This window comes from Bubalus bubalis, chromosome 1, assembly GCF_019923935.1.
Source record: "Bubalus bubalis isolate 160015118507 breed Murrah chromosome 1, NDDB_SH_1, whole genome shotgun sequence".
Lineage (NCBI taxonomy): Eukaryota > Metazoa > Chordata > Mammalia > Artiodactyla > Bovidae > Bubalus > Bubalus bubalis.
In genome coordinates this window covers 102946982-102974478 of record NC_059157.1, presented here as the reverse complement: position 1 = coordinate 102974478, position 27497 = coordinate 102946982, and the positions used below count along the sequence as shown (strand labels likewise).

Sequence of the window (27497 nt, the reverse complement as noted above, 5' to 3'; positions counted from 1 at the left end):
ACAATGGATTAAAGACAATCTCTTTAACAAGTGGTGCTGGGAACTCTGGTCAACCACTTGTAAAAGAATGAAACTAGAACACTTTCTAACACCATACACAAAAATAAACTCAAAATGGATTAAAGATCTAAATGTAAGACCAGAAACTATAAAACTCCTAGAGGATAACATAGGCAAAACACTCTCTGACATACATCACAGCAGGATCCTCTATGACCCACCTCCCAGAATATTGGAAATAAAAGCAAAAATAAACAAATGGGACCAAATTAACCTTAAAAGCTTCTGCACATCAAAGGAAACTATTAGCAAGGTGAAAAGACAGCCTTCAGAATGGGAGAAGATAATAACAAATGAAGCAACTGACAAACAACTAATCTCGAGAATATACAAGCAACTCCTACAGCTCAACTCCAGAAAAATAAATGACCCAATCAAAAAATGGGCCAAAGAACTAAATGGACATTTCTCCAAAGAAGACATACAGATGGCTAACAAACACATGAAAAGATGCTCAACATCACTCATTATCAGAGAAATGCAAATCAAAACCACTATGAGGTACCATTTCACACCAGTCAGAATGGCTGTGATCCAAAAGTCTACAAGTAATAAATGCTGGAGAGGGTGTGGAGAAAAGGGAACCCTCTTACACTGTTGATGGGAATGCAAACTAGTACAGCCACTATGGAGAACAGTGTGGAGATTCCTTAAAAAACTGGAAATAGACCTGCCTTATGATCCAGCAATCCCACTGCTGGGCATACACACTGAGGAAACCAGAAGGGAAAGAGACACGTGTACCCCAATGTTCATCGCAGCACTGTTTATAATAGCCAGGACATGGAAGCAACCTAGATGTCCATCAGCAGATGAATGGATAAGAAAGCTGTGGTACATATACACAGTGGAGTATTATTCAGCCATTAAAAAGAATACATTTGAATCAGTTCTAATGAGGTGGATGAAACTGGAGCCTATTATACAGAGTGAAGTAAGCCAGAAAGAAAAACACCAATACAGTATACTAACGCATATATATGGAATTTAGAAAGATGGTAACAATAACCCTGTGTACGAGACAGCAAAAGAGACACTGATGTATAGAACAGTCTTATGGACTCTGTGGGAGAGGGAGAGGGTGGGAAGATTTGGGAGAATGGCATTGAAACATGTAAAATATCATGTATGAAACGAGTCGCCAGTCCAGGTTCAATGCACAATACTGGATGCTTGGGGCTGGTGCACTGGCACGACCCAGAGGGATGGAATGGGGAGGGAGGAGGGAGGAGGGTTCAGGATGGGGAACACATGTATACCTGTGGCGGATTCATTTTGATATTTGGCAAAACTAATACAGTTATGTAAAGTTTAAAAATAAAATAAAATTAAAAAAAAATTCATCATTCTGTAAACTTAAGCTTTGTGCATTTTACCTATGTAATTTATACTTCCCAAAATGCTAACTTTAAAAAAAATTGCTGTGTAATTTATCTCATCACCTCAGTACCGTGGGAAAACCAATGAATAGTAAGCCTTGTATTTTTTTTGCCTTATCACTTACCAAAACTCACAGACATTTCCTGTCAGTTGTTAACCAGCCAAAAGCATATAGAACAGAGATAAAGATAAATTAAAATGGCTAGGAAAAATGATGCATCATACTGTTGAACTGAGAGTAAACAAAAGTGATCGAAAGATAGAGATCTGGACGGATTTAAGTGGATTTGTATCAAAGTTAACACTGACCACCCCAAAAGCAGAAGTTTGGGGGGACTTCAGCTGAGATGTTACTGATCTCCTTCATTATCACGATGTCTGGTAAGTCTGATTCTATGACTTTTTAGCAAAAATTAAAGCTATCTTTCAATAGTGATGAGGATGCTCTTGATCCATTTATAAGATGTTTTATGGTTTGCTCTAGTAGCAATGATAGATTTGTGCATTATCTAGCAAACCTGCTGATTTTACTTTATTCCAATGTTGCACGGACTAGTGAAGTCCAGAGTAATACTGGGGACCCTGGAATGAAATAAAACTAAACTTCTATATTTAGACAAATGTAGTATTTTTTCTCCATTTTTTTTGGTTTGTAGTTTTATTGAGTCAATTGAATTCTTAATTTTTGGACGTTAATATTTACTGCTGTGTAGCTTTTCCTGCTTTGATATTTCTAGCCCCAAGGCTAAAAAGGAAACCTTAAATTTCTATTTGGGGTTTTGCAGTTTTTAAATAAAGGTAAGAAAATTGTGGGTACAATTTTCAGAAAATGAGGCTCAGGGAATATAAGAACATATAAATGATAAATAATTAATCTTTATTTAACTTTCAACTTCCGACCAGAATTCTTTGTACAAATGGAATCTTACTCATAAGTGTAAACACACAGAATAAACGAGTGAAGTGATGCTGATTAGAGCATACTTGGGTAGCCAGAAATAAACCTTTGAATCCTATTTTTTCTTGCAATGATCCCAATGATATTTCACAATATTCTGAGAAACACTGGCTTCCACGCTTCCGTATTATATCTAGTTAAGGGAGAAAATAACCTGTTCTTTGGAGAACGAAAGAAAGCAATCTAGGGCCAGGGAAAGCAGAAAGAAATTGGGAGTGGGGAGGAACATTTTGGATGAAGTCAAGTCAGTAGCAGATTCTGACTCATGTAAAGTGCTAGAGAAATATTTAGGTGCGGCAGGAAATAAATGGCCCAAAACAAGGTAACTGTGCTGCTATTCTAAGTTGTGTCAGTCGTGTCCAACTCAGTGACCCGGTGAACTGTAGCCTGCCAGGCTTCTCTGTCCAAGGGATTCTCCAAGCAAAAACAATGGAGTGGGTTGCTATGCCCTCCTCCGGGGGATCTTGCTGATCCAGGGATCGAACCTGAGTCTCTTATGTTCTCTGCATTGCAGGCAGATTCTTTACCCCTGAGTCACCAGGAGGAGAGTTTAATTAAAACCTGTTAATGTAATTGACTGTATTACCCGTCCAAAGGAAGAAAATCATAAGATTGCCTTATGTATTTGATAACATTAAACATTCACTAATTATAAAAAAGTGTTCGTGTTTTAGGATTTATTTTTTTAAGCATAGTTTTATGTTAACAGCAATTAAGAGGAAGGTACAGAGATTTCCCAAATACCACTAACTCTTCACTTGCATACCCTCTCCCCCAATATCAACATGCCTCACCAGAACATTATGTTAATTTCAACTGATGAACTTAGATCAATGCATATCTATCATCCGAAGTCCACAGTCTACATAAAGTTCACTCTTGGGGTTGTACTTTCCATGGATTTGATTAAGTGTATAATGTCATATACTTATCATTATAGTATCATACAAAGATTCAGTGACCTAAAAATCTTCTGTGTTTTGCCTCTTTCTCTCTCTCTTCCCCTCTGAATCCTGCTAATCACTGATTTTTTTAACGTCTCCATAGTTTTACCTTTAAATAAAACCATGTAGTTGAAATTGTACAGTATGTAGCCATTTCATATTGGCTTATTTCACTTTAATATTATTTAGGTTTCCTCAGTATCTTTTCTTGGCTTGATAGCTCATTTCTTTTCGGCACTGGATAATATTCCATTGTCTGGATGTACCAATTCATTTAGCCATTCACCTACTGAAAAGCACCTTGATTGCCTCAAGATGTTGGCATTTATGAATAAAGTTGCTGTAAACATTTGTGTGCAGGTTTTTGTGTGGACATGAGTTGTTCAGCTCCACTGGGTAAATACCAAGGAGTACTATTGCTGGATTGTATGATAAAAGTATGTTTAGTTTTCTGAGAAGCCACCAAACTGTCTTCCAAAGTTGCTGTACCATTTTGCATTCTTGTCAGCAGTCAATGAGGGTCCATGTTGTTTCACATCCTGGCCAACATTCAGAATTACTAATATTCTCAACTTTGGCCATTCCTTGTATCAATGTTGTCATTCATTTCACTTATATATAAACAACCAATAATTCAATTGTATAACTGAAAACAGTGTGGCTATTATTATTTTGAACCCTGTTAGCTATTAGATAAATTAAAAGTAAATAAAAGAAGTTTTAATTTTACCTTCACTTATTTATTCTCCAATACAGGTCTGAGTCAGAGAAGGCAATGATACCCCACTCCAGTACTCTTGCCTGGAGTATCCCATGGATGGAGGAGCCTGGTAGGCTGCAGTCCATGGGGTCGCTAAGAGTCAGATATGACTGAGCGACTTCACTTTCACTTTTCACTTTCATGCATTGGAGAAGGAAATGGCAACCCACTCCAGTGTTCTTGCTTGGAGAATCCCAGGGATGGCGGAGCCTGGTGGGCTGCCGTCTATGGGGTTGCACAGAGTCGGACACGACTGAAGCGACTTAGCAGCAGCAGCAGCAGCAACAGGTCTGAGTCTCTGACCTGTATCATTTCTTCTCTCTGAAGAACTTTTAATATTTCTCGTATGGCAGGGCTACTGGCAATAACTTTCTCCAATTTTTATTTATATGAGAAAGTCTTTATTTCTTCTTTAATTTTGAAGGATAATTTCACAAGGTACAGAATTCTAGGTGGGAGGGGTTTTTCTCTATCAATATTTAAAATATGTTCACTCCACTCTCTTTTGTTTGCACAGTTTCTGAGGAGAATACAGATGTAATTCCTTTTTGTTTCTTTGTAAGTAAGATGCTTTGTTTCTCTGGCTCTCCTCAGGATGCTTTTCTTCATTTTTTATTTCGTTTGAATATGATATGCCTGAATCTGGTTGATATGCCCCCTAGTAGTTGTTTGTTTGACATATATCCTGCTTGGTGTTCTCCAAGTCTCCTTGAACTTTGGTTTGGTTTTGACATTAATTTGGGGGAAATTTCCAGTCATTATTGTTTCAAATATTTCTTGTTATCTCTTTTCTTTTTCTTTTCCTTTTTTTTTTCCGTTCCTTCTGTGTTTCCATTAATGTGTTGCAACTTTTGTATTTGTCCCACAGTCCTTAGACACTCTAGTTTTTAAAATCTTTTTTCTCTTTTCTATTCAATTTTTGAAAGTTCTACTGATATGTCCTCTAAATCACAGATTCTTTCCCCAGCATTAATTATTAATAAACTATTCATAAGCTCATTAAGGGTGTTTTTCATTTCTGTTCTAGCTTTTTTGATCCCTAGTATTTCTTTATGGTCCTTTCTTAGAGTTTCTATCTCTCTGTTTATGTTGCTCATTTGCTCTTGTATGTTGTCTGCTTATCCATTAAAGCCCATAGCATATTAATCATGTTGTTGTTGTTCAGTCCTGTCTGACTCTTTGCCACCCCATGGACTGCAGCACATCAAGCTTCCCTGTTCTTCACCATCTCCTGGAATTTGCTCAGACTCATGTCCATTGAGTTGGTGATGTCATCCAACCATCTTGTCCTCTGTCATCCCCTTCTCCTCCTGCCTTCAATCTTTCTCAGAATCACGATCTTTTCTAATGAATCGGCCCTTAGCATCAGGTGGCCAAAGTATTGGAGCTTCTGTATCAGTTCTTCCAATGAATATTCAGGGTTGATTTCTTTTAGCATTGACTGGTTGGATCTCCTTGCAGCCCAAGGGACTCGCAAGAGTCTTCTCCAACACCACAGTTTGAAGGCATCAGTTCTTTGGTGCTCAGCCTTTTTTATTGTCCAGCTCTCACATCTATACATGACTATTGGAAAAATCATAGCTTTGACTATAGGGACCTTTGTTGACAAAGTAATGATTCTGCTGTTTAATGCTGCTGCCTAGGTTTGTCATAGCTTGTCTTCCTAGGAGTAAGCGTCTTTTAATTTCATGTCTGCAATCACTGTCCACAGTGATTTTGGAGCCCAAGAAAATAAAGTCTGTCACTGTTTCCATTGTTTCCCCTTCTATTTGCCATGAAGTGATGGGACCAGATGCCATGATCTTAGTTTTGTGAATGTTGATTTTTTTAAGCCAGGTTTTTCACTCTCTTCTTTCACCTTCATCAGGATGCTCTTTAATTCCTCTTCACTTTTGTTAGGGTGGTATCATCTGCATATCTGAGGTTATTGATACTTCTCCCTGAAATCTTTATTACAACTTGTGCTTTATCCAGCCCAGCATTTCCCATGATGCACTCTGCATGAGTTAAATAAGCAGGGTGACAATATACAGCCGTGACATGCTCCTTTCCTAATTTTGAACCAGTCCGTTGTTCCATGTCTGGTTCTAACTGTTGCTTCTTGACCTGCATACAGGTTTCTCAGGAGGCAGGTAAGGTGGTCTAGTATTTCCATCTCTTTAAGAATTTTCCAGTTTGTTGTGATCCACACAGTCAAAGGCTTTAGCATAGTCAATAAAGTAGATGTTTTTCTGGAATTCCCTTGCTTTTTCTGATAATTGTTTGAATTCCAAGTCTGATAATTCCAATATATCTGCCATGTCTGGTTCTGATAATTGCTCTGTCTCTTCAAACTGATGAAGAGTATGTCTTGTAGCTTTTTCTTGATACCCAGATGTGATATACTGGTAAAAAGAACTGCTGTAAATAGACCTTTAGTAATGTGGTGATAAAATGGAGTAGGAGGAAGCATTTTAGAGTCCTACAATTAGGTGTCTGTCTTTTAGTGAGCCAATGCCTCTGAACTGTAAACTTTTCAAATGCTTCTCAGTTTTTGTTCCCACAACTCAGATTGACCAGGATGAATGAAGTAGGATATTTCCTTTCTCAAATAAGTTAGGTTCTGATTAAACCCCAGCAGGGGAGACTCTGGTTAAATGGTTTCTCTTGAAATCAAATTGGTAAATTGGTATAGCCACTGTCCCAAACATTATGGAGTTTCCTTGACAAACAAAAAACACAGCTGCCATATGGTCTAGCAATCCCACTCTTGGGCATATATCCAGAGAAAAAACATAGTTCAAAATGATACATGCACTCCAGTGTTAATTGCAGCACTGTTTACAACAGCCAAGATATTGAAGAAACCTAAATGTCCATCAACAGATGAATGGATAAAGAAGATGTGGTATGGGGTCTTCCCTGGCAGTCTAGTGGTTAAGACTCAGTGCTTCCATTTCAGGGGGCATGGATTCAATTCCTGGTTGGGGAACCAAGATCCTGCATGCTGTGCAGCATGACAAAAAAAAAAAAAGAAAAATTAGTACATATATACTATGGAATATTACCCAGCAATGAAAAAGAATGAAATAATGCTATTTGCTACAATGTGGATGGACCTGGAGATTATCATACTAAATGAAGTAAATCACACAAAGAAAGACAAATGTCAAATGATATAGTTTATATGAAGAATATAAAAAAATGATATAAATGAACTTATTTAATAAACAGAAATAGACTCACAGACTTAGAGGATGAATTTATGGTTACCACAGGTGGGAAGGGTGAGGGATGGGGTAGATTGGGAGTTTGGGATTGATATGTACACATTGCCAAATTTAAAATAAAATGCCTTCCCAAGAAAAAAAAGAAAATAGTCTGCAAGGTTATGAATCCATGTTGTAATTCAGCCACTCACAGTATAAAGTTTGATTTTTCAGAATCTTAGTCCTGCTGCTATAGAAGATAAGACTTTTTAATTTTCAGAGCAGATAGAGGAACTTTCTGGTCAGAGCTTGAGCTAGTAATCTGAAACCCTGGACTAGAGATCTCTTCAAGAAAATTAGAGATAACAAGGGAACATTTTATGCAAAGATGGGGGTCAATAAAGGATAGAAATGGTAGGGACCTAACAGAAGCAGAAGATATTAAGAAGAGGTGGCAAGAATACACAGAACTGTACAAAAAAGATCTTCATGACCCAGATAATCATGATGGTGTGATCACTCACCTAGAGCCAGGCATCCTGGAATATGAAGTCAGGCGGGCCTTAGGAAGCATCACTATGAACAAAGCTAGTGGAGGTGACGGAATTCCAGTTGAGCTATTTCAAATCCTGAAAGATGATGTTGTGAAAATGCTGCACTCAATATGCCAGCAAATTTGGAAAACTCAGCAGTGGCCACAGGACTGGAAAAGGTCCATTTTCATTCCAATCCCAAAGAAAGGCAATGCCAAAGAATGCTCAAACTACTGCACAATTGCACTCATCTCACACGCTAGTAAAGTAATGCTCAAAATTCTCCAAGCCAGGCTTCAGCAATATGTGAACCATGAACTTCCTGATGTTCAAGCTGGTTTTAGAAAAGGCAGAGGAACCAGAGATCAAATTGCCAACATCCGCTGGATCATGGAAAAAGCAAGAGAGTTCCAGAAAAACATCTATTTCTGCTTTATTGACTATGCCAAAGCCTTTGACTGTGTGGATCACAATAAACAGTGGAAAATTCTTAAAGAGATGGGAATACCAGAACACCTGACCTGCCTCTTGAGAAATCTGTATGCAGGTCATGAAGCAACAGTTAGAACTGGACATGAAAAAACAGACTGGTTCCAAATAAGAAAGGAGTACATCAAGGTTGTATATTGTCATCCTGCTTATTTAACTTCTATGCAGAGTACATCATGACAAATGCTGGGTTGGAGGAAGCACAAGCTGGAATCAAGATTGCCAGGAGAAATATCAATAACCTCAGATATGCAGATGACACCACCTTTATGGCAGAAAGTGAAGAAGAACTAAAGAGCCTCTTGATGAAAGTGAAAGAGGAGAGTGAAAAGTTGGCTTAAAGCTCAACATTCAGAAAACTAAGATCATGGCATCTTGTCTCATCACTTCATGGCAAATACATGGGGAAACAATGGAAATAGTGAGAGACTTTATTTTGGGGGGCTCCAATATCACTGCAGATGGTGACTGCAGCCATGAAATCAAAAGATGCTTGCTCCTTGGAATAAAAGTTATGACCAACCTGGACAGCATATTAAAAAGCAGAGACATTACTTTGCCAACAAAGGTCCATCTAGTCAAGGCTATGGTTTTTCCAGTGGTCATGTATGGATGTGAGAGTCAGAGTATAAAGAAATCTGAGCACCAAAGAATTGATGCTTTTGAACTGTGGTGTTGGAGAAGACTCTTGAGAGTCCCTTGGACTGCAAGGAGAGCCAAACAGTCCATGCTAAAGGAGACCAGTCCTGGGTGTTCATTGGAAGGACTGATGTTGAAGCTGAAACTCCAATACTTTTGCCACCTGATGTGAAGAGCTGACTCATTTGAAAAGACCCCGATGCTGGGAAAGATTGAGGGCAGGAGGAGAAAGGGACGACAGAGGATGAGATGGTTGGATGGCATCACTGACTCAATGGACATGAATTTGGGTGAGCTCAGGGAGCTGATGATGGACAGGGAGGCCTGGCGTGCTGTGGTTCATGGGGTTGCAAAGAGACAGACACAACTGAGCGACTGAACTGAACTGAACTGAACTCATACTTTTCCCCTTTACTTTCCAGGGCAGTGAGGAGAAACCAGCCAATCTTGCCAGGCTAAAATGTTCTAAAGTGTAAATACATGGTCTCTCAGAACCTTTTAAAAGAATTTAATGAGAAGTATCCAATGGTGATACTTTGCATATCTCTATTACTCAAGGTTGTGGATTATTAGTACCCTCTTCATCACTAGAAATAGAATCATTACAGTCTTTAAATGTAACCAGATTAGAGAGCCAATTTCAGATATCTGATGTGAACAATGTAAAGCCTAATGTTTCTAAACTTAAAAGAAAATCTAGTTTCATCTGAAGAATTAAAGAAGTCTGAGGACCTTTGATCATTTGTTGTAATACTTCAGTGCATGCAAAGTTTCAACCAAGACTCTAAGAAGGATGTCTTTCTTCTATCAGGGAAGACATGATACTTGATATGAAATTGATATTCTATACAAACTTGCTGCCAATGGAGGTAATGAAACAGAATAACTCATATTAGCAATTAAGTTTTAAAATGAATCCACTATTATAAAAATAATCACAGGAATATTTGTGAAAGCAAGGACTATTTCTTTTCTCTTCTAAAAACATCCATTTTAGTACACTTAAGGGGTACGTTCTAAGTTGTGGGTTTTATCTCTGGCATGAGAAGTTGCAGAGATAATTTACTGATTTACCTTCTCAGCGTATTCTTTGGACGGTGGTATTTTGTTTACTTGTAGGAGAATTTTGTGTCTGGTTTAAAAGGCAGGAGTCTCCATGGGCCTCCATTCCCTAAAATACCTTTATTAACCATAAAATGCCTTCCATTCTCCAGCCAGTAAGAGATCACTGAAACTCATACTTGAAGACTTACTTAAGTCAATTTTGAAGACACCACTAATGCATAACAAAGCTATTACAACAGAATCCTCTAGTATCAAGGCACTGATTTAGTTATATCTGATAAAAACTAATGTGCCAAATTGTCAATACTCTCAAACAAAATGGCTAAAATGAGAATCTACTGAAATGGCAACAACTTAACTGATAGCTCAGTTGATAATGAATCCGCTTGCAATGCAGGAGACCCCAGTTCGATTCCTGCGTTGGGAAGATCCTCTGGAGAAGGGATAGGCTACCCACTCCGGAGTTCTTGGGTTTCTCTTGTGGTTCAGCTGGTAAAGAGTCTACTTGCAGTGCGGGAGGCCTGGGTTCGATTCCTGGGTTGGGAAGATCCGCTGGAGAAGGGAAAGGCAATCCATTTCAGTGTTCTGACCTGGAGAATTCCGTGGACTGTATATTCCATGGCGTTGCAAAGAGTCGGACACGACTGAGTGACTTTCACTTTCACTTAACAGTTCATGCATGAAAGCCATGTGTTTTATCACTAAAATTAATACTTTCTATGGGGTATTTGAAATAGAATCCAGAGGATAGAAGAAAAGCCTTTGACTATCCTTTGAAAGGCATTCATCGAGGCTGGGTTCTCTGAATTTTCCATGGACAACAACCTATATCTTTAAAATAGGGAGCGCAGTGGGTGACAGAATATGTGAAGAATTGACACTGAATAAGAATTCTATTTTGCAAGGACCACAGGATACCATATTTGTGAAACACTTTCTTCCAGAAGCATTGGGTCTCAAGGTGCACAGACGAAAATACCTACACGAGAAAGCCTTCATAAGCTCCAGTAACGCGACACTATCATGGCTGCTGTCTTCTGACCAGCAGGCAGCTCCCTTTTAGCTGGGAATGGGCAGGCTCACTGTAGTTTTATTATTCATCGGAATCCTGTCAGATGCCCTCGATACTTGTCACACTTAGCATAGGAAAAGAGGGAAGGAAGGAAAAGAAGGAGGGATGGAGAAAGAGAGGAAGAAAGGAAAGGAAAGAAGGAAGGAAATTGTGACACAAGTCAAAAACAAAATAGGAAGTTAGTTTGAGGGAGAACTTGGGGTCGTCACTGGAGATTTAGTTTACTTTTAAAAGGCAAAGAAAGCAGAAGAAAATAGAACTTCCAGTAGATGTTCATTGCTTATTTTTAATTGTGATAAATGCAAGAAATGGCATTAGGGCAAGTGAAATACTATACTTTAAATTGAGGCAGCAAATTGTGGCCCATGGACAAAATCTAGTCATATTTTTACAAACGAATTTTTTTTGGACAAAGCATGCACATTTATTCCCTTATTATATGTGGCTTCTTTCTTGCTGCAACAGCCTTGAATACTTGCAACAGTGACCATATGGAACACAAAGGCTCAAAAGTTCACTCATTAGCCCTTTGGTAAAGCTACAAAGTAATCCCTCTGAGGTCAGCTCTCACCTCTTATCTGTTTCTGGAATAGATATTTGAGCCTAATATGAACTAAATTTAATAGTTGGAATCTCATCCTTTGTCTTCTTTCCAGCCCAAACCAGTAATATTTAGCTGTCTAGAAAAGTCAAATTATTTCAGAAACTTGTTTACTGCTTATTTTTAAGAACTTTATTGAATCTATTTATTTATTTTTCTTATGTCAACATATTTTTTTAAATTATTTTTATTCAAGTATAGTTGATTCATAATATTATTTAAGTTACATGTGTGCAAAATACACAAAATACACTAAAAAAAGTAGATTAAGATTATTTTGACTGTCAGAAACTGCAAAATTCAAGAGAAGGAATGCATATAGGTCTCAAAAACTATGAAACTGAGAATTTGGACAAAGTAAAGACTATTATCTCTCTCTCTCCCCGTACCTCCCTCTGTACCTCTCTCTACTGGATGTATGTCCAACACACATATACACATCCTGTTCTGTTTCCCTGAGGAACCCTGACAAATAGACCTATTTTAGGAAGAATGAAGCAAAAGCAAGGTGGGGGTGTGGAGGGGAGATTAATTTACTTTAAGAAATTGGTTCACATGATGCGGAGACTTGGCAAGTTCAAAGTATGCAGAGTAGGCCATAAGGCTGGAAACCCCAGGTTTCCAGAGTTGCACATGGAGTCTGAAGGCAGACTGCTGGCAGAACTCCCTTGCCTGCAAGATCAGTCTTTTTCTATTAAGCCTTCAACTGGTTGGATGAGGCCCATCCACACTTTGGAGGGTAATTTGCTTTATTCTAAGTCTACTGACTTTAAGGGATTCTCTGGTGGCTCAGATGGTAAAGAGTCTGCCTGCAATGTGGGAGACCCAGGTTTGATCCCTGGGTCAGGAAGATCCCCTGGAGAAGGAAATGGCAACCCACTCCAGTATTCTTGCCTGGAAAATCCCATGAATGGAGGAGTCTGGCAGGCTACAGTCCATGGGGTTGCAAAGATTCATACACCACTGAATGACTTCACTTTCTTTCACTGACTTAAATGTTAATTTCATCTAAAAATACTTTCACAGAAATATCTAGAATAGCATTTGACCAAATATTGGGATAACATGGCTAGCCAAGCTGACACATAAAATTAACCATCGCAGTAGGAAAAGTAAGGAAGGGAGGGGATGAACTACTCTTCTTAATTCTGGTTTCAAAATTCTTTGAGAAAATACTCGGGTTTATCCTGTTGTGTGCAGTGCTCGCCACTGGGCCAAATAATTTTAAGCAGGGGGTGGTATCCGGTAAAAGGATTATAATCAGTCCAGCTCACATCAAGTGCCCATGATGAACCAATATATTATGGCTTGGGAGGAGGTGGGGTTACTTTGTACAAAATAGCTGTCGGGTACAAAACGAGGTGTCTCATAAATGGGAAAATCATTAATTAGTACCTTATAAAGGTACTTTTCATACATCAGCATGTTTTTCCAAGGAAAAACCTTGAATTTCTGTCTTTTAAGGATTTTCATATGATTTTAACTATGGTTAATTGATTTTCTATCATATTGTATATAAGCTCTTATGGAGAAATAATGGTTTTCACTGCATTTATGTATCTAAAATTGATTTCATCTACTTTTCTCTGCATATTTTCTAGCTTCAACAATTACTTCATCTATGGACAGAAAGCAGAGCACTGTAACACTTTATGCAGAAGGTAGTATGCTTTTTTATCTTTTTGAGGCCACTACTGAAGCATGAAATGTTGAGCTTACTTAGAAACAGAGTCAATGGTCTGGACTGAGTGCCAGCCTTGTGCCCAGTTGAAGAATATGGTGATCTGAATGCTGTGGGATAAGGAACCTGAATGACCCCACCTGTCCTCCCCTAAAGCAATTCAATTCCACTGGAAGATTATGGAATGTTCCCTATCAAGCACTGTGCTGGGCTTTGTGGGGAATATAAGATTAACAAGACTATCAAAGAGCCCCAAGGGAGCCCAGTTTTGTGGGGGAACCCAGCCATCAGGAGCTCAGCTATCAGACAGACAGAGGAGGTAAGCACTCATAACAAGTGTATCAAGGGAGAAAGGGAGTGGTTAAGCACCAAGGCTTAGAAAAGGGTTCACAGAGCATATAGCAGTAAACTGGGTCTTAAAAAAGGGTATTTAAATAGAAAAAAAACAGTATACTGACCACCTTAGAGAGTGAAAACAATGTGAGAAATGACATAGAAATAGAATTGTACTTGGTGTTTTTTCTGGAGTGCAGAGGAAATGTAGTCAAATGTAAAGTGAGTCAATGTGAAAAAGAGGGTTTTCAAAGCCAATATGAAGACATTTAAATTTGTCCTTTTTAGGCCATGAGAGATGTTTGGAGGGTTTCAGAGTTGAGGGAGTGACATCTGTGTTGTAGAATGATATACTGGCTGCAGTGTAAGGTATGAACTGAAGGGAGAAGAGTATAGAGACAGAGATAGAAGTTAGGAGGCTTTGCAGCAATCTAGGTACACGGTGACAGGGACTTAACCTAGGGTATGGTAGTGAGAAAAGAAAGGGAATGCCCCAAAGCCAATTGGAATTTGTCTGTGTGCATATTTATAGACAAGGGATGCAGAAAAGATGAGATATGACTGCTGGTTTGGAAACAAAGATGAGACTCTATCCTCTATCTTCTCTGTGAAGTAGGAGGTAAAAATCCCTGTAGCTGATCACAGGCGTGTACAAAGAATATATTTGTAGATAGAGCCAAATCCATTAAGTGTGGGGTTGGCTCTGGCCATTGTGTAAATTACCACAACAGGTATGAAAATGAAAGAAGAGAATGAAGAAAGAGTGAAATAATAGTAGTACCATAAGAACTATCATTATACGTGAAGGGTGATTGAAGTTCAGAGAATGGAAGATGAAAGAACATAAAATATCTGCCATGCTTGGAATCTTCACTGTTGGAGTTATTTTTTTTGGATATTGTGCCCCTGTTCAAGTGTGCTTATTTGACTGGCAAGTACATCCCCTTAAAAAAACAGTCAGAACTTGTGGATAAATACTAGCAAAAACATTAAACTTATACTGTTTACAAGGTTAAGTTCAAACTCCTGAGAACACAAAGGAACATTCACACCTTGCTGTCTCATCAGTCTCTTTATCTTTCTGGTGTTATCTTCATCATCTTTCCCTTGTGTACAGATCTGTTTACCCACACCCACTCAGTTGTTTTCCACAAAGGTTTAATACTTTACATATTTCATGTGATTTCTTATGGAATTAGAAAGTTCTTGCTTGTATCTACATCTTTGGCAAGAGGTTCCCTCTGGAAGGAAATACTTTTTGGAGTAATGGGAATAATATGATTTAACCGCCTTCACTCTGCTTTTAAAATCCTCCATCTTCCTTCATTAGTTATGTGATCTTTATTTGGCTATAAAATGCAAGGACTTGAGTACATCTCTGAAGAGGCAGGTGACACCAGAAGATGAGAAGGGAGATATTAAATACAGAGTTTAGTACAGACAAGCTTCATCCATATAAACTTGCCCACTATAGCCGATTCTATTTATGAAGAAATAATTGACATGCACTTCTGTTAGAGGTGAGTTGTAACAGACACACCTAATTAGCATATCTCACCAAACCCCTACCAAGCACAGAACATTATGTGAATTTATGGGAAAGAGTGACCTTTTAAATTGGAAAATATCTGTAGGTTTGCAGGGCTGAATTTTTACTTTAAAAGATGGACAAAAGGAATCAATTTCTTTATTTAATTCTCATAATTACATTTAATGTCTGGAAATAAAATCTGCAAGCAAAGTTCACAGCTGAATGGTCTGGTAGTATAACTGAATAGGAAAAAAGGAAGGAAAGAAAGAAGGAAGAACAAGAGGGAAGGAGTGAGGGAAGGAGGAAGTAAGGAAGATCTGTTGATTTTACTGACTTTGGGATTCTCCAAATAAAAATAAACTTAAAAAGTTTCCAGCTTGTTTAAAAAATTCCCAGCTTGCTTAACCTAAATGCCACTCTATTTAATGCTTGTCTGAAGTGCTACTCTTAGGAATAGGCATTTAGTTCTGAAGTTACTGATTTATTCTCTCATCAAAACTTAGGAAGAGACAAAACATCACTTATTATTCCCTTTTCTATCCTGTGGAGTATGAATTATAAGATAAATCTGCTAGTCTCTATGACCAAAAGATTAGATTTAGAACACTTTGTTTTATAGATTTTGTTTTCTCATCTCTTTGTTTTATAGACATCAAATCTCTGAAACTAATGTTATAACACTTGAAGAATTTTGTTGCATATATAATTCATGTTGCTTTCTTAATGATTCATAATACAGGATGAAGTTGGTTAATCTTTGGATAAGTTTAATACTTTATATATTCTCCGGGCAAGAATACTGTAGCGAGTTACAATTTCCTTCTCCAGGGTTATATATATTTCATGTAATTTCTTGTGTAAGTCTAATATTTCTGGAATATGACCACCAGCAAAGTTCAAGTACAACTTCATGTAATATACTGTGGATTAATTTTAACACATGAAGTTCTATAAACAGCTTTTCTCTTATTATTTTCATGTTTGTGCCTGTGTGGGTGTCCAGTTAAAACTTCACTATCAGTACGAGTGGCTACAAAAGCTGTGCTCACTTGCCCTCCTGTGCTGTGGACAAGTGTGTTGGTAGTAACATGGGAAATGGTCCTCAGAGGCAAGCCGCCCTGCTTCAGAGCCTACAGGTGTGATACAAATCAGACCACAAGAGGAAACTGTACTGACAAGAGAATAACCTGGGCCTCCAGACCTGACGAGAATCCTGCCCTTCAGGTTGATCCAGTGACCATCACTCATGATGGGAATTACACGTGTCAAATAGTAACAAGTGATGGGGTTTTCCATCATGAGTATCACCTCCAAGTGTTAGGTAAGGAACATCATATATTTTGGTATTTCCAATTACCAGATTTGGGACTGAAACAAATCTCTGAATTCTATGTCCCAGGTTTTAAAACTGAAGCATTTCCCCTACAATTCTGCAGTGCCCCCTGAAGTGACCCTTGTTCCAACTGAGAAGGGAACTGCAGTGTGCAAGGCAGCTGCAGGGAAGCCGGCTGCACAGATCTCCTGGACCCCAGAGGGGGATTGTGTCACTGAGCAAGAGCCTTCCCGGGGCAGCGGCACAGTGACCGTCCAGAGCACTTGCCGCTGGGGGGACCGCCATGTGCTGAACGTGTCCTGCTCCGTCTCCCACTTGGCTGGCAGCAAGAGTCTGTTCATAGAGCTGGAGAAAGGTAAGTGCCTGTTCCTATAGTGAACTTGATGCTGAGTCTTTTTCTCTATAGAAGATTGTGAATAACCAAGCAGAAGGTAAGAAAACTTATGCTTCTCATTTGGAGATAGTCTCTAAAACGTAACTGAGTAATGCATTAGTATACTAGAGAAATTGTATTCCTTTATTAGATAGAAGGAATTAATTCAACAACTCCTTACTAATATATTCTCCTAATATCTTTTATTCTGGCACCATAAAAGTACTTTGAGATTAATTATTGGTTGTTGCTGTTCAGCCACTCAGTTGTGTCTGACTCTTTGCAACCCCATGGACTGCAGAACTCCAGGCTTCCCTGTCCTTCACCATCTCCCTGAGTTTACGCAAACTCACGCTCATTGACTCAGTGATGCCATCCAACCATCTCCTCCTTGGTCGTCCCCTTCTCCTCTTGCCCTCAATCTTTCCCAGCATCAGGGTCTTTTCCAATGAGTCGGCTCTTTGCATCAGGTGATCAAAATATTGGAGCTTCAGATTCAGCATCAGTCCTTCCAATGAAGATTCAGGGTTGATTTGCTTTAGGATTGACTGGTTTGATCTCCTTGCTGTCCAAGGTACTCTCAAGAGTCTTCTCCAACACCACAGTTTCGCTCAGCTTTGTTTATGGTCTAACTCTCACATCTATACATGACTACTGGAAAAACAAACCACAGCTTTGATTATATGGAACTTTGTGGGCAAAGTGATGTCTCAGCTTTTTTATACACTGTCTAGGTTCATCGTAACTTTTCTTCCAAGGAGCAAGCGTCTTTTAATTTCATGGCTGCAGTCACCATCTGTGGTGATTTTGAAACCCAACAAAATAAACTTTGTCACTGTTATCATTTTTCCCCCATCTATTTGCCATGAAGTGATGGGACTGGATGCCATGATCCTCATTTTTTGAATGTTGAGTTTTAAGCCAGCTTTTCCACTGTCCTCTTTCACCTTCATCAAGAGGCTCTTTAGTTCCTCTTTGCTTTCTGCCATTAGGGTGTTGTCATCTGCATATCTGAGGTTATTGCTATTTCTCCCGGCAATCTTGATTCCAACTTGAGCTTCATCCAGCCCAGCATTTCCCATGATGTACTCTGCATAGAAGTTAAATAAGCAGGGTGACAAAATACAGCCTTAACATACTCCTTTCGCAATTTTGAATCAGTTCATTGTTTCATATCTGATTCTAACTGTTTCTTTTTGACCTGCTACAAGTTTCTCAGGAGTCAGGTAAGGTAGTCTGGTATTCCCATCTTTTTAAGAATTTTTCAGTTTGTTGTGATCCACACAGTCAAAGGCTTTAGTGTAGTCAATGAAGCAGAAGTAGATGTTTTTTTGAAATTCTCTTGCTTTTTCTATGATCCAACTGGTATTGGCAATTTAATCTCTGGTTCAGCCACCTTTTCTAAATGCAGCTGGTAGATCTGGAAGTTCTCAGCTGACCTATTGTTGAAGCCTATCTTGAAGGATTTTGAGCATTACCTTGCTAGCATGTGAAATGAGTGCAACTCTATGGTAGTTTGAATATTCTTTGGCATTGCCTTTTTTGGGGATTGGAATGAAAACTGACCTTTTCCAGTCCTGTGGCCACTGCTGAGTTTTCCAAATTTGCTGGAATATTGAAAGCAGCACTTTAATAGCATCATCTTTTAGGATTTGAAATAGCTCAACTGGAATTCCATCACCTCCACTAGTTTTCTTCATAGTGACGCTTCCTAAGGCCCACTTGACTTCACATTCCAGGATCTCTGGCTCTAGGTGAGTGAGCACACCATCGTGGTTATCTGGGTCATGAATATCTTTTTGTATACTTCTTCTGTGTGTTCTTGCCACCTCTTCTTAATCTCTTCTGCTTCTGTTAGGTTCATACCTTTTATTGCTTCAAAATATCAATACTTATATATCATTTAACAATACTTACTCAGTAGATAGTCAAGAACAATAATAACTTCTTTCCTGATATTTCATTTTTTTATAGTACTCACCCCTTTATTGCTACTCTGAGTAACAGAGCTTTCCTTTTCCCTTGCTGTCTGAAACCAATTCATTGGCCAAACATTTTTTCAATGTTATTATGTATTTAAAGCTGGTGATACAGAGATGAAAAGACAAAATCCATTTCTTATTGTTCCAGGGAACATAATCTGTTGATTAGGAGCGATGTCTTTGGTAACACATGGCTCTCATTTACCAAATGTGTAACTTTGAACAGCATTTAAGTTCTCTGTCTCAAGATTTTGTTTTTAACTGATATATAACATTATGTTAGCTTCAGATGTACAACATAATATTTAATGCTTGTTTTTGTGAAATGATCATCAAAATAGATCTAGTTAATGTCACATGGTTTCTTCATCTGTTAAATAGGATAAAAGTACCCACCTCACAGAGTTATTATGTCAATCAAATAAAATAGTATATGTGTTTAACATGGTGCCTAGCACAAAATTAGTACTCAATAAATATTAGCTGCTGTACTTATTATATGAAAAATTATTAGCTATTATATTAATTATATCAATACATTAGATATTATACTCTATAACATTATTAAAAATAATAATTATTAATTATTCATCATAACACGTCTCATATTGATCTGTGTTTCTGCAACAGCTTTATATAGCATACATTTGCCTATTTAAGGTGCATTATTCAATGGTCTTTGAACATAGTTGTACAACCATCACTACAATCAAACTTAGAACATATTCATCACTTCAAAACGAAACCCTTTACCTTTTAGTTATCACTCCTTAACTCCAACATTCCTCTAGTTTTAGGCAATCACTTAATCTACTTTCTGTCACAATAGATTTTCCTATTTTGAACATTTCATATAAATGGAACTATATAATATGTGGCCTTTGTGACTGGTTTATTTTACTTAGCATATTTTTTCAAGAATTACCCATGCTGGGATTTCCCTGGGGGTAAAGTGGTTAAGAATCCACCTGCTAATGCAGGGGACATCGGTTGGACCCCTGGTCCAGGAATTAAGATCCCACATGCCTCAGGGCAACTAAGCCTGTATATTACAACTATTGAGCCCCATGCATTGTAACTACTGAAGCTTTCACACCCTAGAGACTCTGCCTCGCAAGAAGAGAAACCAATTCAATGAGAAGCCTGTGCACCACAACTAGAGAGTAGCCCCCACCTGCAGCAACTAGAGAAAGCCTCCATGCAGCAGCAACAACAACAAAAAGAATCACCCATGTTGTAGCATGTATCGGTACATTCACTTCTTTTATATATGTATTTATGTTATTTATTTTAAATTAGGTTTTTGAAATGACACAAATACATGCTTTTCTCATCGTAGAACAAATTAAATACAGATAAGAAAACAGCCTGCATTTACCCTTCTGGATTTTAATATACAAATAGTCCATTATTCAGTGTAGAAAAATCAGGAAATACAGACAAGAAACAAACAAACAAACAAACAAACACAATCCCAGCCCAAAATAACCATGGTTAACATTGTGGTGCATATCCTTTCACAAGTATATTTATACACACACACACACATACACACACACACACACATATATATATATGTCCACATATAGATAAATATGGGCTTCCCTGGTAGCTCAGACAGTAAAGAATCTGCCTGCAGTGCGGGAGACCTAGGTTCAATCCGTGGGTTGGGAAGATCCCCTGGAGGAGGGCATGGCAACCCACTCCAGTATTCTTGCCTGGAGAATTCCATGGACAGAGGAGCCTGGCAGGCTACAGTCATGGGGTCGCAAAAGAGTTGGATATGATTTGGTGACCAAACAACAACAACAAACACATCTATATATTTATACATTTCCCTCCAACCCCAGCAATTAACTTTGTGTGGGGACAGAGATTATAGGTTCTAATGGACAATACTGCTCCATGAGTTGATCTGTTGGACTAATTCCTACTAGCCCAGGTATTAATACAGCTTTTAATTAATTGTTCCATTAATGTTTTATAATGTTCCATTAATGTTTATAGCTTCTACTCATTCTAGTAGTGCAATAAAATATATAGATAATATTTATATGAGTATATGCACTTCTAATCTTTATTTTCCGGTATCCATCTCCTAGTGATGGACAGAGAAGCCTGGAGCGCTGCAGTTCATGGGGTTGCAAAGAGTTCGACACAACTTAGCGACTGAACAGCACCAGCAACAATCCATCTCCCACCAACTCTAGGCTCTTATTTTATACTTATTGATTCCAGACTGAATTATTTATTTCCAGGCCCACCTGAACTTCTCTTCTGTAGACCAAACACTCAACCTGTACTCTATTTTCCTCTTCCATGTCCTCAGAAGCTTGGCTTCATTAATCATCCTTGCTCTCCTTTGTTCAGTCTTTTCTGTTTCACAAATCCTTTCCCTAAGACTGATTATATAAACATGCCTGTTTTCCTTTCATACTTAAAACAAGATGCTATGAATTACTCAAGCTGTTAGCTCTTGCCTTTTACTCATATCCAATATTTGAAAAAGAAGATTCTAACAAGGTATTGATTTCTGAAATATACAAACAGCTCATATAGCTCAATATCAAAAGAACAAACAACCCAATTGAAAAGTGAGCAGAAGACCTAAATAGACATTTCTCCAAAGGAGACATACAGATGACCAATAGGCACATGAAAAGACACTCAACATTGCTAATTATTAGAGAAATGCAAATTAAAACTACAATGAGGTATTACCTCACACCAGTCAGAATGGCCATTATCAAAAAATCTGCAAATAATAAACACTGGAGAGGGTATGGAGAAAAGGGAACCCTCTTACACTGCTGGTGGAAATGTAACTTGGTACAGTCACTACGAACAGTGTGGAGATTCATTAAAAATCACAATCCCACTCCTAGGCATATGTCTGGAAACAATGGAAACTCTGTCTTTGAAAAGATACATGTACCCCAATATTCATAGCACTATTTACAAAGCCAAGACATGGAAGCAATTTAACTACATATATACAATGGATTATCATTCAGCCACAAAAAAGAATGAAATAATGCTATCTGCAGCAACATGGATGGACTTAAGAGATTGTCATACTAAGTGAAGTAAGTTGGACAGAGAAAGACAAATATCATGTGGTATCACTTATGTGTAGAATCTTTAAAAAACGATATAAATGAACTTATTTACAAAATAGGAATAGACTCATAGACATAGAAAACAAATTTATGGTTCAGTTAGTTCAGTTGCTCAGTCATATCCGACTCTTTACAACCCCATAACCTGCAGCACACCAGACCTCCCTGTCCATCACCAACTCCCCGAGTTCACCCAAACTCATGTCCATTCAGTCTGTGATGCCATCCAACCATTTCATCCTCTGTCATCCCCTTCTCCTGCCTTAAATCTTTCCCAGCATCAGGGTCTTTTTCAATGAGTCAGCTCTCCGAATTAGGTGGCCAAAGTATTGGAGTTTCAGCTTCAACATCAGTCCCTCCAATGAACACCCAGGACTGATCTCCTTTAAGATGGACTGGTTGGATCTCCTTGCAGTCCAAGGGACTCTCAAGAGTCTTTTCCAACACCACAGTTCAAAAGCATCAATTCTTCGGCACTCAGCTTTCTTTATAGTCCAACTCTCACATCCATACATGACTACTGGAAAAACCATAGCCTTGACTAGATGGACCTTTGTTGGCAAAGTAATGTCTCTGCTTTTTAATATGCTGTCTAGGTTGGTCATAACTTTCCTTCCAAGGAGTAAGCATCTTTTAATTTCATGGCTGCAATCACCATCTGCAGTGATTTTGGAGCCCCAAAAAACAAAGTCAGCCACTGTTTCCTCATCTATTTTCCATGAAATGATGGGACCAGATACCATGATCTTCGTTTTCTGAATGTTGAGCTTTAAGCCAACTTTTTCACTCTCCTCTTTCATTTTCATCAAGAAGCTCTTTAGTTCTTCTTCACTTTCTGCCACAAGGGTGGTGTCATCTGCATATCTGAGGTTATTGATATTTCTCCCAGCAATCTTGATTCCAGTTTGTGCTTCCTCCAGCCCAGTGTTTGTCATGATGTACTCTGCATATAAGTTAAATAAGCAGGGTGACAATATACAGCCTTGACGTACTCCTTTTCCTATTTGGAACCAGTCTGTTGTTCCATGTCCAGTTCTAACTGTTGCTTCCTGACCTGCATACAGGTTTCTCAAGAGGCAGGTCAGGTGGTCTGGTAATTAAGTTAATTTATGGTTACCAAATGGGAAAGCATGGGGGAGGGATAAATTAGGAGTTTGCGATTAAGAGATAGAGACCGCTGCTGCTGCAGCTGCTAAGTCGCTTCAGTAGTGTCTGACTCTGTGCAACCCCATAGATGGCAGCCCACCAGGCTCCCCCGTCCCCTGGGATTCTCCAGGCGAGAACACTGGAGTGGGTTGCCATTTCCTTCTCCAATGCATGAAAGTGAAAAGTGAAAGTGAAGTCGCTTAGTTGTTTCTGACTCTTCGCAACCCCATGGACTGACTGCAGCCTACCAGGCTCCTCCGTCCATGGGATTTTCCAGGCAAGAGTACTGGAGTGGGGTGCCATTGCCTTCTCCGGAGATACAGACTACTATATATAAAATAGGTAAACAAGAAGGAACTACTGTATATAATAGGGAACCATATTCAGTATCTTGTAATAACGTATACTGGAAAAGAGTCTCAAGAAGTATTTGCTGTATACCTGAAACTAAAATGACATTGTAAATCAACTACATTTCAATTAAAAAAATAAATAAAATGAAGATTTTATATTCACTGTCTTTTCTATGCCACCTCACATCTGCTCCTTAAATCACATGCATCTCTGCACATAAAATGTTCTAACAGAAGGTACTACAGTTCTCTCAGATGCCAAATAAAATATAAAATTTTTATTCCTTGTTATTAATTAGCTTCTTTATGATATTTGATGTGGTCTCTCCTCCCTTTTCATCTGTTTTCCTTCCATATTCACTTTGTTCTCTTATTAACTTATAGCCAACTTATTATTCTTCTTTAATAGATACATTTTCAACTACTCATTCCAAGAAGGAAGGTATTTCAATGCGTTCCATCACTGACTCTCTTCTCTTTTCATTTTTCCATCTTTTCCTTAAGGGATCTCATCGGGACCCATGGCTTCAGCCACATCTATTTCTTGACTCTTAAATCTATATTTTGAGCCCAGATTTCTCTCCTTGGGCTCATTATTGTCATTTCAGTCACTAAGTTGTATCTGATTCTTTTGCAGCTCCATGGACTGTAGCCCCCCAGGCTCCTCTATCCATGGGATTTCCCAGGCAAGAATACTTGAGTGGGTTGTCATTTCCTTCTCCAGGGGATCTTCCTGACCGAAGGATCGAGCCCAGGACTCCTGTATTGCAGGTGGATTCTTTACCGTTGAGCCACCAGGGAAGCCCCTCTCCTTAGCTACCCATGATCAAAATCAATTTCTAATTGGCCAGCTTCACCCAAATGCATCAGGGACACCTCAACATGCATATCTTCTGAACCATAATTCCTCTACTCTAGTTCAGATGTTAAAGAATCTGCCTGCAATGTGGGAGACCCAGGTTCAATCCCTGATTTGAGAAGATCCCTTGGAGACAGGAATGGCACCACCCACTGCAGTATTCTTGCCTGGAGAATTCCATGGACAGAGGAGCCTGGTACAGTTCATGGTGTCACAAAGAGTCAGACAGGACTGAGGGACTAACACCCCTTCTGAAGCTCCACACCTATATTTTATATCTTGATAAATGACTCAAGCCAGAAAATTAAAGACATCATCCTACAATAACACTCTTTCTTATTTCTCATAATGAAAATCAGTTCCTATCTTTCACTGATTCTGCTTTAAATTCTTTCTTAAATCCAGACCTTTTTCTTTCTTCTGACTGCACTAATTAAGCACATGATCATCTCCTTCCAGGATTATTTGATTGCCCTTGTAACAGGTCTTCTGGCCCTAACTTACCTTCCTCCGTTTTCCTACACTGTGGCCAGTGACTTCCAAGATGAAAAACAGGCTGCTCCCCTACTTAAATGTGCCCAGGGCCTTCTCTTTGCCGCTTGGAAAGTTAACCCCCTTCGGCCTGCTGCTCTGCTTGCCTCATATCTTGCTAGCCTCCAGTCTGTACCCTAAGCATGTGGGCCTCTTTGGGCTCCTCAAAAGTGTTACCCTCTTTCAGGCCTCTCCTCTTTACAAGCAATTTCTACCTCTTCACAGTGTACTTCTTTCCCCAACTCTCTTCTATTCCGTGCAATCAATTCCTATTGAAGTTTTAAGACAATTTGATATAATTCTGTGATAACTTCTTTCACCCTGCAGTTTGGTTAACTGTTCCTTCTCTGTGCTCACATAATGCCTCATGCATGCCTCTGAGTACTTCCATAGCCTTTTAATTAACTGCCCATTTCTCTAATTCCCAGTACAGTGTAAGCTCCTTGAGAATGTTGTTGTTGTTGTTGCTAAATCATGTCCAACTCCTTGTGACCCCATGGACTGCAGCACGACAGGCTTCCTTGTCCTTCACTATCTCCCAGAGTTTGCTCAACTCTTGTCCACCAAGTCAGTGATGCTATTTAACTATCTCACGTCTGCCGCCCCCTTCTCTTTTTTGCCTTCAATCTCTCCCTGCATCAAGATCATTTTCAATGAGTTGGCTCTTCGCATCTGGTGGCCAAAGTATTGGAACTTCAGCTTCAGCATCAGTCCTTTTGATGAATATTCAGGGTCAATTTCCTTTAGGATTGACTGGTTTGATCTCCTTGCAGTCCAAGGGACTTTCAAGAGTCTCCTCCATCACCACAGTTCAAAAACACCAATTCTTGGGCATGCAGCCTTCTTTATGGTCCAACTCACACATTCATACATGGCAACTGAAAAAACCATAGCTTTGATTATATGGACTTCTGTCAGCAAAATGGTATCTGCTTTTTAATACACTATGTTTGTCATAGCTTATCTTCCATGGAAGCAAGCGTCTTTTAATTTCATGGCTGCAGTCACTCTCTGCAGTGATTTTGGAGCCTAAGAAAATAAAGTCTGTCACTATTTCCATTGTTTCCCCATCTATTTCCATAAAGTGATGGGACCAGATGCCATGATCTTAGTTTTTTGAATGTTGAGTTTTAAGCCAAATTTTCACTCTCCTCTTTCACACTAATCAAGAGGCTTTTTAGCTCCCCTTGAGAATGGGAACCATACTATTCAGTTCTACATCCTCAGAATTTGACACAGTGTGTGGCAGTTACAAATAATTGCAGACTTAAATTCAGATCATCACTGACTTCTCTATATATTACACTCTATGCTCCAGGTATGATTGAAGTTAACTCTTCTTCAAATCTTTGCTCATATTGTTTCTTTCCCTTGAAAAGCATTTTTCTTCAGCTTTTAGCCTATTTAATTCTTTTATCAGCAAGGCTCAGTTCAGATTCCACTATGACTTTCCTGTTAGAGCTGACTAAGCTTCTTTATTCCTTAGATGATTTACTATCTATAATACTCACTTAGCATTGCTTTTTTCTCTTATAGGTTATCTTTTCATTGTCTAGATCTGACTCTCCAATTGATTTGTGAGCTTTTTGAGGGTTGTGATGTGTCTTCTTCCATGACGGTGCCTGATAATCAAAACACCTTCTAAATTACAATGTGAATTCTGCTAGTGTATCATTCTTTCAAGACAGAATTTAGCAATGGTATCTTTGTTTTTGTACATGGTATGTTTTTAATAAATATTTTCTGAATGAATAAATACACAGTAAGCATTGTTAATCGAGAAGGCAATGGCACCCCACTCCAGTACTCTTGCCTGGAAAATCCCATGGATGGAGGAGCCTGGTGGGCTGTAGTCCATGGGGTTGCTAAGAGTCGGACACGACTGAGCTTAAAACTTCCCAATTCTATAAGAAGAAAGTAAAATGTACTTTCTGACTTCCTATGTAAATGTTAATCTTTGAGCATTATTCTTAAATATTTTGAGCACTAGCCTGCTAGGAGATAGTCTGCTAAGTTAGACCTTGAGCAGATTATTTAACAGGATGACATAACCTTTTAAATGAAAACTTAGATTAGTACTTAGACTTCACACACTCTTTTGGCTGCCATTTTTGTAGGAGAAAAGACTTCAGAATGATGGTCCCAACTATCCCCATTTTATCTTATCAACAGTTCTTGCGGGCATTTCACAGATGAATAAATTAAAGCAGAAAGACATAAAATACCCTACTAATGGCGATACAGCAACTCAGTGACAAAACCACTTCACTGTGGGGAAAGTACTATCAAAGAGTACTCAAAATATTTAAGAATAATGCCCAAAGACTAACATTTACATAGGATGTCAGAAAGTACATTTACTTTTTTCTTATAAAATTGGGAAATTTTAACGATGCTTGCTGCTGCCAAGTCGCTTCAGTCGTGTCCGACTCTGTGCGACCCCAGAGACGGCAGCCCACCAGGCTTCCCTGTCCCTGGGATTCTCCAGGCAAGAACACTGGAGTGGGTTGCCATTTCCTTCTCCAATGCATGAAAGTGAAAAGTGAAAGGGAAGTCACTCAGTCGTG

General features: G+C 38.8%; 1 protein-coding gene across 1 annotated transcript in view; it reads left to right on the top strand.

Annotated features, from left to right (window-relative positions):
• The first annotated feature begins 1575 nt into the window (after window positions 1-1575).
• The window catches only part of LOC102390732 (cell surface glycoprotein CD200 receptor 1), a 28464-nt gene continuing 2542 nt past the window's right edge, over window positions 1576-27497 (top strand). Inside the window, exons 1-4 of the mRNA XM_006074018.4 lie at window positions 1576-1821; window positions 13291-13350; window positions 16238-16555; window positions 16671-16922. Of these exons, the coding sequence (XP_006074080.2) occupies window positions 1788-1821; window positions 13291-13350; window positions 16238-16555; window positions 16671-16922 (664 nt within the window). The 5' untranslated portion in view covers window positions 1576-1787. The remainder of the gene's footprint in view (window positions 1822-13290; window positions 13351-16237; window positions 16556-16670; window positions 16923-27497) is intronic.